The sequence below is a fragment of the Paramisgurnus dabryanus genome, chromosome 7, assembly GCF_030506205.2.
Source record: "Paramisgurnus dabryanus chromosome 7, PD_genome_1.1, whole genome shotgun sequence".
Lineage (NCBI taxonomy): Eukaryota > Metazoa > Chordata > Actinopteri > Cypriniformes > Cobitidae > Paramisgurnus > Paramisgurnus dabryanus.
In genome coordinates this window covers 36,501,101-36,516,465 of record NC_133343.1, presented here as the reverse complement: position 1 = coordinate 36,516,465, position 15,365 = coordinate 36,501,101, and the positions used below count along the sequence as shown (strand labels likewise).

General features: G+C 37.1%; 1 protein-coding gene across 2 annotated transcripts in view; it reads left to right on the top strand.

Moving 5' to 3' along the window:
* Positions 1-15,365, top strand: part of cntn4 (contactin 4) — a 201,993-nt gene that overhangs the window by 85,485 nt on the left and 101,143 nt on the right. For both annotated transcript variants that reach the window (XM_065279757.1, XM_065279756.2), the window contains exon 5: positions 5,983-6,078. In XM_065279757.1, the coding sequence (XP_065135829.1) occupies positions 5,983-6,078 (96 nt within the window). The remainder of the gene's footprint in view (positions 1-5,982; positions 6,079-15,365) is intronic.

Below are 15,365 nucleotides of genomic sequence, written 5' to 3'. Positions count from 1 at the left end.
AATTCGCACCATGCTAAAAAAGTGTGTCAGATGTTGTCAGTAGGGTTAGTATTTGGGAAGCAAAAAACAGTATTTAAGGTTGTCCAAAGATCATGATCACATTCCTATTTAATATATTAATAATTTTATTAATTGACCTATATTGTGTAATACACCTTACTGTGTCAAAGTTATTTATATATAAAACATATTTAGTTTTTATATAAGATTTTCTTGCCCACACTATTGTCACCCTTAGAGCCCAATCATTTTTTGTAATGTGAAATTCAAGGGCTCACTTCCACTCGTATCTCCCACACACCTGCGTCCCTAGTTCATATTCCTGCTGTATGCCGCATTTTATAAATAAAATTACGGTTAACGTGAACTAGATACTGAAAACAGATAGAATCGGAATTTCCGTAATTTCCTCGGAAAACAAAGAAGCGTGACATTGTGCCACATTAATATGAACAAATGATGAATAATTATCAAGGCTCATTCCCGTCTGTGCCCCGACATTCATAAGGGTAATTAGCTCGCAAGTATTACAAGTATTAACAATCTGTCAATAAGCTTTGTACAATTCATGACACATCTGTGACTTGAATTCATTTCGATGGCCTTTGTAAGCCGAGCGTTTGGTACGCTTTAGGGGAAAAGGCCCAGCTGTCCTTGTACGGTTTTTATGTTTAATTTAAGCGCTGCTTCAATTATAAAAGTATTTTCCTTGCACAAAGGACATTTTAAAGGCGCACAATAACTTAGACCAACGACTAAAGTCAACGCGGGTGTAATTGTAATTTAGTCTAATTCCTTTTCACTTTCTTATCATGCGTTCAAAATAAAAAAACAGCATGCATTCAACAGTTCATTGGTGTTGGCTCTCTCTGCAGTGAAAAAGCAATTACAGAAATTACTCCTTCATTACAAACTGCTCATTGCAGAGGTGTACGAGGTTTACCACAAAGTCACATATTAATCTGTGAAAAATGCTAGAGGATTGCTTTTCGTAATAGAAGACCCGTGTTTCAGATTGCTATTGGCTCCTGGGGTTAAAAGGAAATTTATGTTTTAAGAAATAATTAGGCAAAGCCTTCTAATAGACTTGTCCTCTAGCCAAAGTGACACATCTTTTCTGACCTCATAGTTCTCTTCATAAACCATTGAGCTCCATAATTTCACATTTAAATTTGTCCCTCAAGCAGAACCAATCAGTGGCCTGCGTTTAGGGCTAAGTGATAGCGGGGAGTGAAGAAGATTTAGCATTGATTTAGCTAATAAAAGCCTCTTTACTGGATCAGTGCTGCGGGTGACACCACTGAAGCATCAGGGTGCAGGTTAATATGGGTTAATTTCTCAGATTTATGCAATATGTGCCATTAAATGGCATTGGTTAGCATGCTGTGATGTTATAGTTATTACTGCTTAATATAGGCTTTGTTTAGAATGGATGAGAATAGTCAATATTTTATAGACCTCATGTCCAACAGAACAAGCCATTTTTGTTTATTTTATTATTTTCACAGGTTGTGTACTTGTTAACAAGGTAGATGACATTGTTAGTTAGGAGCATTCTTATGAGACATGAAAAATATATGTGTTTTCTTCTTGTAAATTAAATGTAATTTTGCACTTAAATGTTTAAGTTTAGACAACTTGAATTAATAAGTCATCTCAACTATTTTGACTAGTTAGAAGTTGCTATAAAAAATTAAGCTGTAAAAACTCCATTAGTCCATTCAACTTTATTATTATTTTTTATTTATACCAACTGCAAGTCAAGAACTTGAAAGGACTTATTAATTCAAGTTGTATAAGTTTAAAAATTTTAATTTCAAAATAAAATGTATTTTTTTATTTTATGGAGAATTGTACTGTTTTAAAATTACTTATTGATTAATTTACTTTTTTAATTAATTTTCCCCCCATATTTTTTTAATTTATGTGCTCTCATAATTTTTAACTCATTCCCTGCCAGACATTTTTGAAAAGTTGCCTACCAGCATTTTTTGTCATTTTTACAAAAGTTTCCAAAAATGCCCTCCAAGAAAAATTTCTTATAAAAATATATAAACATAACAATATATCAAATAAAAGAAAATACCCTCATTTTTTAAACAAACAAACAAAAAGGGGAAAAACCTTTTCATCCTAACTATATTTTGTCTCTGCTTAAGAAACTCTTTAATACAGGTATTTTTCTTTAAAGGTGCAGTGTGTAATTTTTAAAAAGATCTCTTGAAAGAAATGCAAAATAATATACAAAACTATATTATCAGGGGTGTATAAAGACCTTTTTATAATGAACCATTATGTTTTTATTACCTTCGAATGAAACGTTTTTATCTACATACATGAGGGTCCCTTTACGTGGAAGTCGCCATTTTGTGCCGCCATGTTTCTACAGAAGCCCTTAACGGACAAACTTTTTTACTAAGTTGTCTCCGACAATGACATGTTTTTCTGGTGGCAGCTACCGTAGCTTCTCTATGTGTTTCAAAAGTGAGGGGTGAGCAGTGGACTGAGCCATTGGTTGCAATTCGCAATCTCACCACTAGATACCGCAAAAATTTACACACTGCACCTTTAAAAATAAAAATTTTACAAAAAATTAATTTAATTTTTATTTTTTTTAGAGATCAGATTCAGAATGATTTACAAAACAAACATAGAGTTTAAAATGAGTAAATAATGTTTTGGCTTCAGTTTTTTATTAATTATGAAATGGATAGTGGATAATCGTGGTATTGCAGATTAACATAAAAATTCTTCAGGAACTTGTTTTTTATGCAAATGTTTTCTCTTAATTGACAAGATAACTTGTCAATGGCATGGAAAGAGTTAATTGAAAACATTAACTTTCAGTCCCCATCAAAACAACTTGTCTTCTTGTCATGTGGACGGGCTATTGAGCATTCGCTCCAGTTGATCGTCCTCGTGTTTTGTTAGCAACGGCCAACTTCCAAAAAGCCAACCAGTTCTCGATGGATAAAATCAAGTCCTGCGGAATTGAGGATAATCACTTTCGTTTCATGACGACTTTAAAATGTCATCCGCTGATGTTGTCTTTACCATATGGGGCTTGATGTCATCCTAATGCCCTTGCTGCTAGTGCCTGCATCAAAAATGCTGCATTCCTTTTTTGGTGCACACCATTTAGTTTTGCAATTACAAGCTGCACTTCTTATAAATTAATAACTTGCCTCATCGTGACCACATGCAGTCCTGTTTCCATTCCAACCTGATGGAAATGCACCTAATTCGCATTCGCTTTTCTTTTTTTTGCTTCACATTTGGATGGAAACCCAACTTTTGATATTTAAAATACATAATATAGCTGTAGGCCTTTATAACGATATACATGCAATGCATGATTGAAAGTGTTTAAAATGACACTGTAATCAAACGTTCATAAATTTCATGAATGAAAAACTGGCATGTAACACTTGCATGTCCACTGATCTCCATTGCTGCAAATTAAATTAACTGGAGAAATGCTTCACAGGGTCTGAAGTGTCCGTGGTTTGAGAGGCACCCAATTATTTTGTGAAACTTTGGCTTGTTGTGAGCGATTCGAGTAAACAGCACGTTGAACTTTGATGTACTTTTTAGCTGAGTGGCTGCACAGTCGCTTTGAGGAAGATGACAGCAGGAGCAGGCAAAGCTGACTTCACTGTTTCGGATTCAAAAGCTTGCTGGTCTCGCAAAATTTTTTACATCAGCATCTGTATTTTTGATCCTTAAATTGCAGCAAGGATGGCATTAAAATTTCTTCTCCGTGTCCTAATTCAAGCCGTATAAACCAGTTTTGCTTCAGGAATCGGATTGTACGTTGGACACGGAGTGGTGACCCAAGAGCTGCCTTGAATAGTTTTTTGAAATAAAAATTAAACAACACAGTTTATTTGAACTTAACTGCATACACCTAACATCAAACAACATTTTTAATACGGCTTTTGCTAACAATCCATCTTACAATGGTAGAGGTTTTCTACAATGACTACATGAGGTTAGACCATCGCCAAGATTTAATAGCTTTATTGGCACAGTAAAAAGAGGCGTTGCATTGCCAAAGCATTTTAACATAATTTTATCATTTTTACACAGAAAATGTTAAATGAACCTGCTAAAATAATAAATATAAGAATATATATCTAAAAAATCCAGCTTCACAAACACATCTTCAGCTACATTTTCTAGTTTTTTTTTCTTGTGCATGTTTTATTCATATCATGCAACCTGCCCATGTTGGCATCTTTCTAATTTGGATGAATTTATGCCAAAATATCATAGCATTGGATTGGATGCTCTGCCTTTGATGCAAAAAAAAATGCCAACAAGATATTAAAATGTTTCTTCTTCACCCTTTCAAAGAAGGATAATGCTGTTTATTTTGTTATCATTACGATGTTATATTGTTGCATTTTCTTCTTTGTATTTATCACCATTTTCCCTTTTATGAATGACCTGTGACTCATTTTAAACAGTTTAATAAGTAAAGTTCCTGTAACGCACAAATCTACAGTGACAAAGCAGCTGTTGGATAAAAGTAATACATGTTACCGAGATTTTTATACTTTCATTGAGGATGTAGGGTATACAGCATCTAATTGTTTTTCGGCTTTGTTTCCAAAAACAATAAAGGATTCTGAAATGAAGCGCTTTTCAACGGCACCCACCTGAGACTTTACAAGGCGCACATCCATGCATTCGATCTTCCTCCATACGAATTGCCTTTCCCGAAGATTTTCGACAACAATTGCGCTGGGGAACAAGCAGGAAGCTGTTCTGACTTGTTATTGTTTTCTGTCAATTGTCAAACATAAATTAGTTTCAAAGGAAAGGTAATTTTAGTTTCTGATGCACTTTCAGAATGGCTTTGTAATGGTTGCCGGCACGTTTTCTGATGAATAAAACTGAAAGGGGGCCTGATAACCGCAGGAGCCATTAAAATCACTCGTGTGTGGCTCGCGCTGAACGGAGCGTCGCCTCAGTTGGGGTGCAGCGGAATGCAAGAGCGCTTTTCTGTTTCGGAGGGACTCATTGATTTTGTCCTCACATTTACCTCTAATCTGTTAACCCTCATAAAATGTCTCTGGTGATTAGATATGTTATATTTTGAGATGGAGCTCTTTTATTGAGCTTTTATCCTTTTTCAGAAAATAAATCATTTTCACATCAGCCAGTGTGAAGAATTAAAATTTAGTGTGTAATTCATCACACATGTTTATGCAACAAACATAAATGATACTTCAAATCATGTGAAAAGAGAGAAGTGCTATTAATCTTAAAAGCATCAGATTTGTGATTTTCACAAGGTGGATGTTAAAACAAAAACTCACACATTCCTGAGTTTTAAGTTTAAGACTGATGTGCCCTAAAAAGACTTTTTGAAACCACACAGACCTACCTAGAACCTGCACAGCAACACACTAAAAACTCCACACCATAGCAACCTGATAATCCTGCCCTGGCAACCACACGTAACCCGTAAGCATCCTGGCATCGAGTTTTGCATGGGCAGGCGCCACTCATTTTCCACTGAAGAAATCTAGTTTCACTATGATATTCAAAAACCAGCAGGATGTCATATCTGTAATGCATGCTAGACACTTCCCCACCTTCCCAGTGGATGTCTCTTTGGCCCCATCTTTTTGCTTTAACTTTCATCCCCAAACTTTTTCGTTTTTTTTTTTTTTTTAAATCCAAGTTGGTTAAAGCCTTGACTTTCTCTCAGACACAATAAACAGGCACAATGGGTGGTGATATAGCCCCCAGTACAGCTACTGGCTATTTATCGTGTCTTTATACACGCTTCTCCAAGGCCCCACCTTTGTGGATCACCGTTTGTAGCATAAGGTGGTTTTTTGAAGAAAACTAAAATCATGCCCTGCATATATTTTCATTAATTAAAAGTCTTTCCAGAAATGTGTAATGTTTTGTGATTAACTGGGGAATTTGTCTATATTTTTGTGTAAAATCGCTTTTTTTTTCTTTCAGACTTGGAAAACTTCAAAACTCACAGGCGGAATTCGGTGTCTGTCAGGGAGGGGCAGGGGGTGGTGCTACTCTGTGGTCCGCCCCCTCACTCAGGAGGTCAGTATTCTTCTCTTCTTTTACTCTTTTATCCTCCTTTTATATTGAATTAAGGGAGAGAGCAGGTAATATCTGTCAGTGGGTGTCATCAGTCAATCTATATATCCATCCATCCATCCTTTTATATTGCATATCCATCCATCCATCATTCGTCGTCCTTTTATATTGCATTAAGGGAGAGAGCAGGAGATATGTGTCAGTTGGTGTATCTATCTATCCATCCATCCATCCTCCTTTTATATAATATTATCCATCCATCCTCCTTTTATATTGCATTATTATCCATCCATCCTTCTTTTACATTGCATTATCATTCATCCATCATCCTCCTTTTATATTGCATTATCCATCCATTCTCCTTTTATTTTGCATTATACATCCATCCATCCATCTATCCTTCTTTTATATTGCATTATCTATCTATCCTCCTTTTATGTTGCATTATCCATCCATCCTCCTTTTATATTGAATTAATATCCATCCATTCATCCATCCATCCTCCTTTTATATTGCATTATTATCCATCCATTCATCCAACCATCCTCCTTTTATATTGCATTATCCATCCATCCTTCTTTTATTTTGCATTATCCATCCATCCATCCATCCATCCATCCATTCTTCTTTTATATTGCATTATCCATCCATCCTCCTTTCATATTGCATTATCCATTCATCCTTTTTTATATTGCATTATCATCCATCCATCCATGAATCCTCCTTTTATATTGCATTATCATCCATCCATCCATTCATCCATCCATGAATCCTCCTTTTATATTGCATTATTATCCATCCATTCATCCAACCAACCATCCTCCTTTTATATTGCATTATCCATCCATCCTCCTTTTTTGCATTATCCATCCATCCATCCATCCATTCTTCTTTTATATTGCATTATCCATCCATCCTCCTTTCATATTGCATTATCCATTCATCCTCCTTTTATATTGCATTATCCTCCATCCATCCATGAATCCATCCATGAATCCTCCTTTTATATTGCATTATCATCCATCCATCCATTCATCCATCCATGAATCCTCCTTTTATATTGCATTATCATCTATCCATCCATCAATCCATCCTTGTTTTATATAGCATTGTCATCCATCCATCCATCCTCCTTTTATATAGCATTATCATTTATCCATCCATCAATCCATCCTTGTTTTATATAGCATTATCATCCATCCATCCATCCATCCATCAATCCATCCTTCTTTTATATTGCATTATTCATCCATCCATCCGTCCTCCTTTTATATTGATTATCATCCATCCATCCTTCGTCCTTTTATGTTGGATTACCATTCATTTATCCATCCTCCTTTTATATTGCATTATCATCTATCCATCCATCAATCCATCCTTGTTTTATAGCATTATTCATCCGTCCGTCCATTCATCCATCCATCCTCCTTTTATATTGCATTATCATCCATCCTCCTTGTATATTGCATTAAGGAAGAGTGCAGGAAATATGTGTCAGTGATTGTCATCTATCCATCCATCCATCCATCCATCCATCCATCCATCGGTAATAAAAGCTATTTCATGACTTGTAAAAAATGTTACGGTTAGGGAATAATAGTCTTGTATTTATATTTTTATTTGAAATGTAAATCATTTATATATTTCCCAAGAATTTCACTTTTGGATGTCATATTTTATGGCCCTATTTAATAGACGCTTTTAATTTCCGTTGATAGCAGACGTCCTAAATTATAATTAGGAGTATTAATTTTACCTCTATCTCATTTCGCCTTTCCTGGAGGACAATTTAAAAGTAAAAAGTGGCACAGCTTACCCTACTCTCCCCTCGATTATTTTTCCAGAGGAGAGGTTTGACCCGGTCTCTCGGTTCTCGACTGTCCAATCCACAGATCACATAATCCCATCAGCATCTCTCAATACTCTGACAGCGTGTATAGGCAAGCCCATTCGCCCTCTGGAGACACGGCTGTTTGTGCGTCTGCCCTTTTCCACCTTCACCCATCTCCCTATAGTGTCAAGCAGCATCCATCCCCATACAAAATGAGGGATGCAGTTCAGAAATCCATATGTAACGATCATTATCTTCCTGAATTACAAAAAGACTCCTGAATCCTAGTGAGCTGCTTCTCCTCCATACACAGGTAGCCGACTTATATTGCGGCATCGTAATTGAAATGGGACATCAAGAGTGATTGATTTGGTGTGTAGTACATACACAGCTACTGATACAAATAAAGCTTCTCACACAGATTTCACTAAAGGAATGATACAGTGTCGTGCTGTAAAGAGCAGTTCAGACATGGCTTTATTTTTTATGCTGGTTTACAATGGCTTGTGCTGGTTTACCAAAGCCATTCTGTCTGTATCTTTCTGGATATCATTATCCAAAACACAACATAGACTGGGAATTCTGATCTTTTCAGTGTAATGAACTTAATATACATAGCATACAAAAATTCTGGGTAGCAGTAAGTTCAATAAAATTTTATGAATACTTATTAATACAAAAAAGGCAACACACCGGCTCCATCTCGGTAAGATGATCATCGGTTCTCGCATGTCTTGTCATCATATGCATTGTCACGAAACACAAGAGAACCAATGATCATCCTACCCATACCCATATGGAGCCATTGTGTTGACATTTTTTAACTAGATGTCATAAATAAGCTCACAATCCCACACAAGTGTATTGTTTCACTTCAAAAGACTATTTTTAAAGGGATACTCCAGCCAAAATTACCCCATTTACTTACCCTCAAGCAATCCAATATGCATACAGTATGTCCATCATCTTTCAGTAAATGTCTTTGCTCTTCCAAGCTTTAAAATGGAATAAAACAGGGATCAGGGAACAACTTCTGACTTTAAACAGGAAAAAAGTGCATCCATCCTGAGGTAATCCACATGGCTCCATTGGTTTAATAAAGATCTTCTGTGGGTAATCAATGTGATTTTGTGAGAAAAAATGATAAAATATTTCAAACTTTATTAACGGTAATAACTAGTTGGTAATAGGCCACCTTGAACTCATGTGATTCCCAAGAGAATTAGTGTAGGGAGCGTTCATTTTCATACCTGTAAGTAGGTTGCGTAGTGACTCTCGTGAATCGAGTCCAAGATGGCGTCGTCACCGGAAGCTAATTATTATAGTTTTTAAAGTTTAAATTTGAATATTTTTCTTACAATATCACATTGATTACCTGCAGAAGACCTTTATAACCCTTTAGTGGATTACTTCTGTGAAAGATGGCTGCACCTTATTGGGCTTCAAAGTCAGAAGTTGTTCCCTGATCTCTGTTATTGGATCCCTGATCCAATAATAAGCTTGGAAAGCAAGGACATTTTAACGATCTGAAACGCAAGTGCAAAGCGCAAAGTGCAAGTGACTTTTTGGGCGGATCTTGTGCGCTGTTGCTATTTTCCCGGCGGGAGAAATAACTCTTGCGCCAGGCACAAATCAATAAGGGGTTGGTCTGAAGTAGGTTCATTATTCATAGGTGTGGTTTGGGCGTAACGTCAAATAAACCAATCAGAACGTCATCCAACATTCCCTTTAAACGCAAGTGCGCAAGTTCCATGGCGGGTTGCTATTATTATGACGGATTTACCAAGCGCACGCCAGGAGGGGTTCACAGCCGCGGAGATCGACGTTCTTGAAAGAGCAGTCAAAGACAGAGAAGTTGTTTTGTAGGGGGATGGGAGAAACCCGCCCAAATCAGCGTAGGTTAAACAGGCGTGGGAGGAAATAGCCACAATTGTCTCATCAGCTGGCATCCCCTTTACGTTGCGCCGCAAGCGCTACAATGATGTCAGGAGACGGGGGAATCCCAAGCTTGCCAGCATAAATCGGGCACACCCACAGGAGGTGGATCTGCCTCTACACAGAACCTGACGCCAGCAGAGGACATCGCTGCGTCCACCCTCACCGCTGAAAGCCAAGAAACGCAAGCAGTCCAACCCCAAAGTACACTTACAAATCAAGTTCACATAAGGTTTCTTATGAAAACATTTTAATTATTATTTACATAAAATAAACGTAATACAGCCACACAACAAACTTATGAAAATATTTTAATCGTTATTTGCATGATAATTTTTTAACGCAGCCACACAAAATAAATAAAAACTATCACCACAATGCTCACCACTATGATTCCCCTTATCTCATGTGTTAATATTTTTTATTGTAACAATTTATGATTTGCAAAAATAACTGTTGCATCTGTGTAGATTAGATAAGCAAAGTGTGTGTGCGTTGTGCACGCTATACATTATGGTCAAGCATGCACCCTTAAAATAGCATAATGAACAACGCGCCATTGACTTTAGACTAGTTTTTTTCTGGTCAGTGGCGCAATTGTTTTTTGAAACTGCAAAATAGCATCAGGGATGGTTTGCGTCGCAACACGCCTCCTTTTTTGTGCTGAACCGCCCAGGGAGCGCAAGTTCATTCCCTAGTTTGCCGACGTGCGTCTGTGGAGGGAAAAACCCGCTGTGCGCCGGTGCAAAATACGAATTATACATGATGCGTCACTGACAAAGTCAATTGCGCTGAGTGCAAGATAGGGCCCCAAATGTGTTTGTCTGAAAAATGAACATGGGGTCATTTTGACATTTTGCTGGAGTATCTCTTTAACCAACCACAGTCTTATGGATTCCTTTATTTTGATGGGCTTAAAAAACAGCGCTATTCAGTTACAAAGCAAGGAAGTGCCAGGATATTATTTAATAACTCTGTGTTCGGCTGGAAAAGGAACTCATGTACACCATTGGTTTCCAACTCCAGTCCTCGCCCCCCCAGATCGTCTGCTATGTCCGAAATCTCTAAAATGGCAGCATACCAAGGCAGAAAGGCATTAAGGCACATCCAAATCCAATGTTTGCTTTATTTTCTGACTCCTGAGATACCTTCATCGTCTTGTCCCACAATGCTATGCGTGTGTGTGCGCAGGGAATGCGATTGATTTACACCTTTTGATTGCATTTCTAGCGAGAAATTAGTATTGCAGTTTTCAAATATGGGATTAGTTATCACAAAGGCACTCTGTTTATATTTCAAACAAAAAAATTCGTTTTCCGGAGCTTCCGCCGAAGTCATCGCCTCATGAGGCAGCAAAGCAACAAGTCAGTTGCATCAGACGCATCCGATGACTCCATATATAATCAGCTTGTTAGTGTGTTAATAAAGGAAACATTTCAACCATTCTGCAAGGAGCCTGATGACTGAAATCAGGTGTTTCATATAAGGAGACATCTAAAACATTCTGGGAGGAGGGGGGTGAGGACTAAAGTTGGGAACCACTGATGTACACAGTTGCATTAAGGTGAATAAACTAAGGGGTCATTTTCAAGTTTTGTACCATTCCTTTACAATTGCTTAGTTGTTTTCTTGTTGTTCTGGTTAACAGTGTCTGCTAAATGTAAATGCCATTATTGATATTTCTGTCGTCCACCATACTGGATTTATTTTATTACTTACGTGCAACAAGAAGGCATTCTGGGATTGCCTTTGTACGGATGCAATGCGGCTTATACAACATATCTTAGAAGATAACCTTTTGAAACAAACTTGGGGTCAGATGCTGAACTGTTATTACCTTGAAATGCTGTCTAAAGAGGTTTTGAAACAGAGCTAAATAGTCAGAACCATCAGTATGCAGGCCCAGTTAATCTTTTCCTCCATGCTGGGTTGCTCCTCCCATGTATTTTTTACTAAGTTATCCAAACCTCTTTGCTTTCTACCTCCAACATGAAATGTTCATTAACTCTGCCATCACTTTGATTGCCTCTATCAATTAATTCAGCAGCGTGTGATTCAACTGCTTATTAATGGTGCCAACAGTGTTGCTTGTTAGGGAAAGAGCTTTGTTAGCGCTTATTGCGCAATAGATGCTTACGTGGACTTTATGAAGTGTGGCATAGATCCAAAGCCTTCATACTTTTTGTAATGTGAGCTAATTAACGGTGTGAAATGGAGCTTTCTAAAAAACAACGTTTTTTCTTTCATTTTGTAACTTAGGTGTCACAAAACGTGTACTGTTGTCGTAATATTTCACTTTAAAAAGTCAATTTGATGCGGCCAAAAGGTATTGTAGGACTAATGGTAATGTGGCAGAACATTCAGTATTACACAAAAAAAAAAAATGTTATTATTTACACTTTATGCACTTGGCAGACGCTTGTCCAAAGCAGCTTACAGTGCATTTAAGGTACATTTTTATCACTATGTGTGTTCCAAAAGGATCAAACCCGTAACCTTTGTGGTGGTAATGCAAAGCTTTACTAATTCAAAGCTTCAAGACAGGTTTTTATTTACAGGATATTTACTATTATCCTTTGCCTACATGTTTGGCATATCATTGGGATTATTATTAGGCAGGCATGAGCATCTCAAGTATGTTTACGTTAGCATTTCTGGTAAATAACGATGTTAAAATATTAAAGAGATTAGTTTGAAGATTACAGAGCTTAAAGTCAAGCACTAGACAGCAGTAAGTAGATTATAGATACCCTGGATTGATTTTAGGATAAAAATCAATTTATAAACCAACATTATTGGAATTCATTCATCATTTCAGTCATTTCAAAGCAATTTATTGATCTGGTAATAGAAAAGCTAAAAGACCTAAAAAAAGGCCAAGATCTTACTGCTTGGAAATTAAGTTTAATTAGTAGATGTGACCAAGGGTTAGTCTTGATTCTTACAAAGTTTAATCAAGTTACTAAGAGTTTTTGAATCTAGTCCAGAATGTATCAGGTGAGTGGGCAGTGTTAGACTTTCTACATTTAGATCCTACAGGAAGCAATGAGCCGACAAAGAAACCAGATTAGAAGGAAAGATCTAGCTAGTTTGATAATTAGACATAATGGGTTTCTCGCTGTGCCAAGTCTTTTTTGGATGCATAATTGGTTATGCAACGAATGTCCTACACTTGCTTAAAGAGCACCTATTGTCCGATTCACTTTTTACATTTCCTTTGGTGTGTAAGTGTGTATTGGTACGATAAGCAAAAGGTACAAATCCCAAAGTAAACGATGACGTGGGTTTTTGTCCCCAACGTAAATCTCTTTTCTAAAACTACAACAAACACAGGGATTGTAGGCAACAGTTTACTTCCTGGGATTGGTTATGTAGACAAGATCGACATTATCATAATTCCTCCCGCTTCGGACTCACAGCCTGTAAGTTAACTCCTGTTAGCATTGCATTGTGATCGAATCTTTCAAAAATGGTAAGGAGCGTCACGTTTCCGGCTGACATCAGAGGTATTCAGACCAATCACAATGTGCAGATTAGCTGGCCAATCAGGGACACAGAGCTTTTCAAATACGTGCGTTTCAAAAAGAGAGTGAAATCTGGAGCTATTCATCTTCAAATAATTATTATGTGACTTACTTGCATCAGGTGACCTGAAAATGCAAACTTTGGAAAATATACCTTTTCCCGAATTGCCTGATAAACCACCTCATGCGAACGTAAAAACTTTTTTGTGATATATGAGTTTTTGCAAAATTGACCGTATTTCCAATTCGCAATGTTAATTTGCGCGTTTTAAAGGGTAATGGAAATGTTGTGACCTAATCAGGTTTTAAATTGGGATTTGTTGTGTGTTTTTTTTTTAAATGTAGCTAGCTTAAATAAATTGATTGCAACCACTTACCTTAAAAAATAAGTAAATTGAATGAATCATTTTTTTCAGTGATATGTACTAAAACCTCCCAGAAACACCTCAATATGTGTTTGCTCCCAAGTATACAGTAAGAGGCTTTGCTTGCCAATAATGTTTGGATAACACTCCTACATCTCTTTTGATTTAAAATAATGTACTATTACCTCAAGAAAGACCTATTCGTTGGCGCTCCTAAGCATAAGGAGCCTTCCTTGGCATTAATGTTTGGATAATACTCTTACTTCTCCTTCGGTTAAAAATAATGCCTAGTGTCATGGATGTAATTTTGGTAAAACCTACCAACATCAGTGGACGTGATGTTTGGAATGACTTATCGCAAGAAAACGCCATTATTTCGCAATAGTCTTTTGTCGAAAATAATCTATAATGGAAACTCTTTTAGAAAATAATCTATAATGGAAACGCAGCTACTGTTATGTTTTGTTACTGTATAAAAGGAAATAGTAGGTGGAGTTACATTGCAAGTAAGTGAAGAAGCTATTTTTCTTTTTGAATGTGAAATTGTTAATTTGGTGTTGAAATAAATTGGTATATTAAGTGAAATTATTTCTTTATTTTCAACACAAATAATGTAAGTTATAGAATTGCTTACCATAAAGAGAAGGCCCTTGTTACTTCATAACATGAAACAGTTAGTACAGTAAGTTCATTAAAATGTTACGGAAGAACATTACTGCATATCAAATTAATCAATAAAATAATCAACACGTCAGTCATTCAATTGAAATTCTCATTAGTCGCGGTACTTTTTTTAGCCTCCAATAATTAACGCTGTAGTATTTAATCAACATTCATTACACAAGTGGTCTCCAGTTCACGTCGCCTTTCAAAAAACCGAGGACTTTGACAGCTGACGATGACGTTGATTATTCGTGCCATCAGTCTGTTTCTCCCCCAAGCAGCCTCCGTAGTTGGCAAAGTCCGTGGGAGGCGCAATAACGAATAAATGTGGCTGTGTGGTGCTATTTATTGCCTCTCTGCACTTTGGGTTTAAATGAGTGGAGAAGCTCTCGTCAGGAGCAGAGGCCTGCCTGCCAGAGCAACTGTCTGGGGAAACATACGGCGAGGAAGACAGCTGGCCACCCGCTTCCTTATGCCGCCTGCTGCATGCCGAAGATGTGCTTACACATGCTGATAGAGCTGTATATGATCCACTGGCGAGGGAGAAAGAGAGAGAGCGCGTGTTGACTGTTACGCTTCACCAATACAAATGCGATAACACGTGTGTCTACGTGCAAGAGCGTAGAGCGCGCCAGACCGCCCGAGTGGGTATAAATTTGTAAGCTTGTGACTCAGGCTGTAAAAACAGGAAAGGAATTTTTCCAAAATCATCTGCATATTTTTTTCTGATTTGAGAGCCGATGGTTTTCTGAACCCATGTGTAGACCGTGGATTATAAGAGAAAAAACGCAGAAAAGAAACATTTATTCAGCTGCTTAAATATTTTCTTTTGTTAGACAGCAGTCAACTCATTTTCCAGTTTACATACACGTCTCATCTGATTAGTTGATGTAACTAAATTTCTTTTTATTTCGACTTTCAAAGAGAAATAAAGACCTACTGAAGTGCCTTGAAATCCGCAGCTTTGGCGTT